Source organism: Fulmarus glacialis, unplaced genomic scaffold (genome assembly GCF_000690835.1).
Source record: "Fulmarus glacialis isolate BGI_N327 unplaced genomic scaffold, ASM69083v1 scaffold15909, whole genome shotgun sequence".
NCBI classification, from domain to species: domain Eukaryota; kingdom Metazoa; phylum Chordata; class Aves; order Procellariiformes; family Procellariidae; genus Fulmarus; species Fulmarus glacialis.
The window spans coordinates 4,175-4,836 of NW_009232745.1; the positions used below are offsets into that span (position 1 = coordinate 4,175).

A 662-nucleotide genomic window follows, 5' to 3' on the forward strand; every position below is an offset into this window, starting at 1 on the left:
GGATCGGGTCGTCCTGGATCCGAAGGGGGAAGTGGATCTGGATCTGGTAGACCTGGATCCCAGGGAGGCAGCGGATCCGGATCAGGCAGACCCGGCTCATCTCAAGGAGGATCCAGTTTGGGATCCTCCGGGGCTGGATCGGGATCAGGGAGACCCGGATCCCAAGGAGGCAGTGGATCTGGATCCTATGGGGGTGGGTCAGGTTCCTACGGGGGATCCGGATCCTATGGAGGATCCGGTTCATATGGAGGACCCGGTTCCTATGGAGGACCTGGATCCTATGGAGGACCTGGATCCTACGGAGGTGGCTCAGGATCCTATGGGGGATCATACGGAGGATCCAGTTCAGGATCAGGCAGACCCAGCTCCCAGGGGGGCAGTGGATCCGGATCGGGCAGACCCGGATCCCATGGGGGAAGTGGGTCTGGATCTGGCAGACCTGGCTCCCAGGGGGGCAGTGGATCCCAAGCAGGAAGCGGATCAGGATCCTACGGGGGATTGGGCTCCTATGGGGACAACTCGGGATCCTACGGGCTCCCTGAGTCCTACGGGGATGATTTGGAATCCTACGGGGAACCGGGATCCTACGGGGGTGGCTCAGGATCTTATGGGGGATCGGGATCCCACGGGGGTGGATCAGGCTCCTATGGGCGACCGGGGGC

At 62.4% G+C, this 662-nt stretch overlaps 1 protein-coding gene across 1 annotated transcript in view; it reads right to left on the bottom strand.

Moving 5' to 3' along the window:
- The window catches only part of LOC104082081 (vegetative cell wall protein gp1-like), a gene marked incomplete at its 3' end in the record, with an annotated part of 3,638 nt that extends 3,394 nt beyond the window's left edge, over positions 1-244 (bottom strand). Inside the window, exon 1 of the mRNA XM_009585052.1 lies at positions 53-244. Within this exon, the coding sequence (XP_009583347.1) occupies positions 53-244 (192 nt within the window). The remainder of the gene's footprint in view (positions 1-52) is intronic.
- Between the last annotated feature and the right edge of the window lie 418 nt (positions 245-662).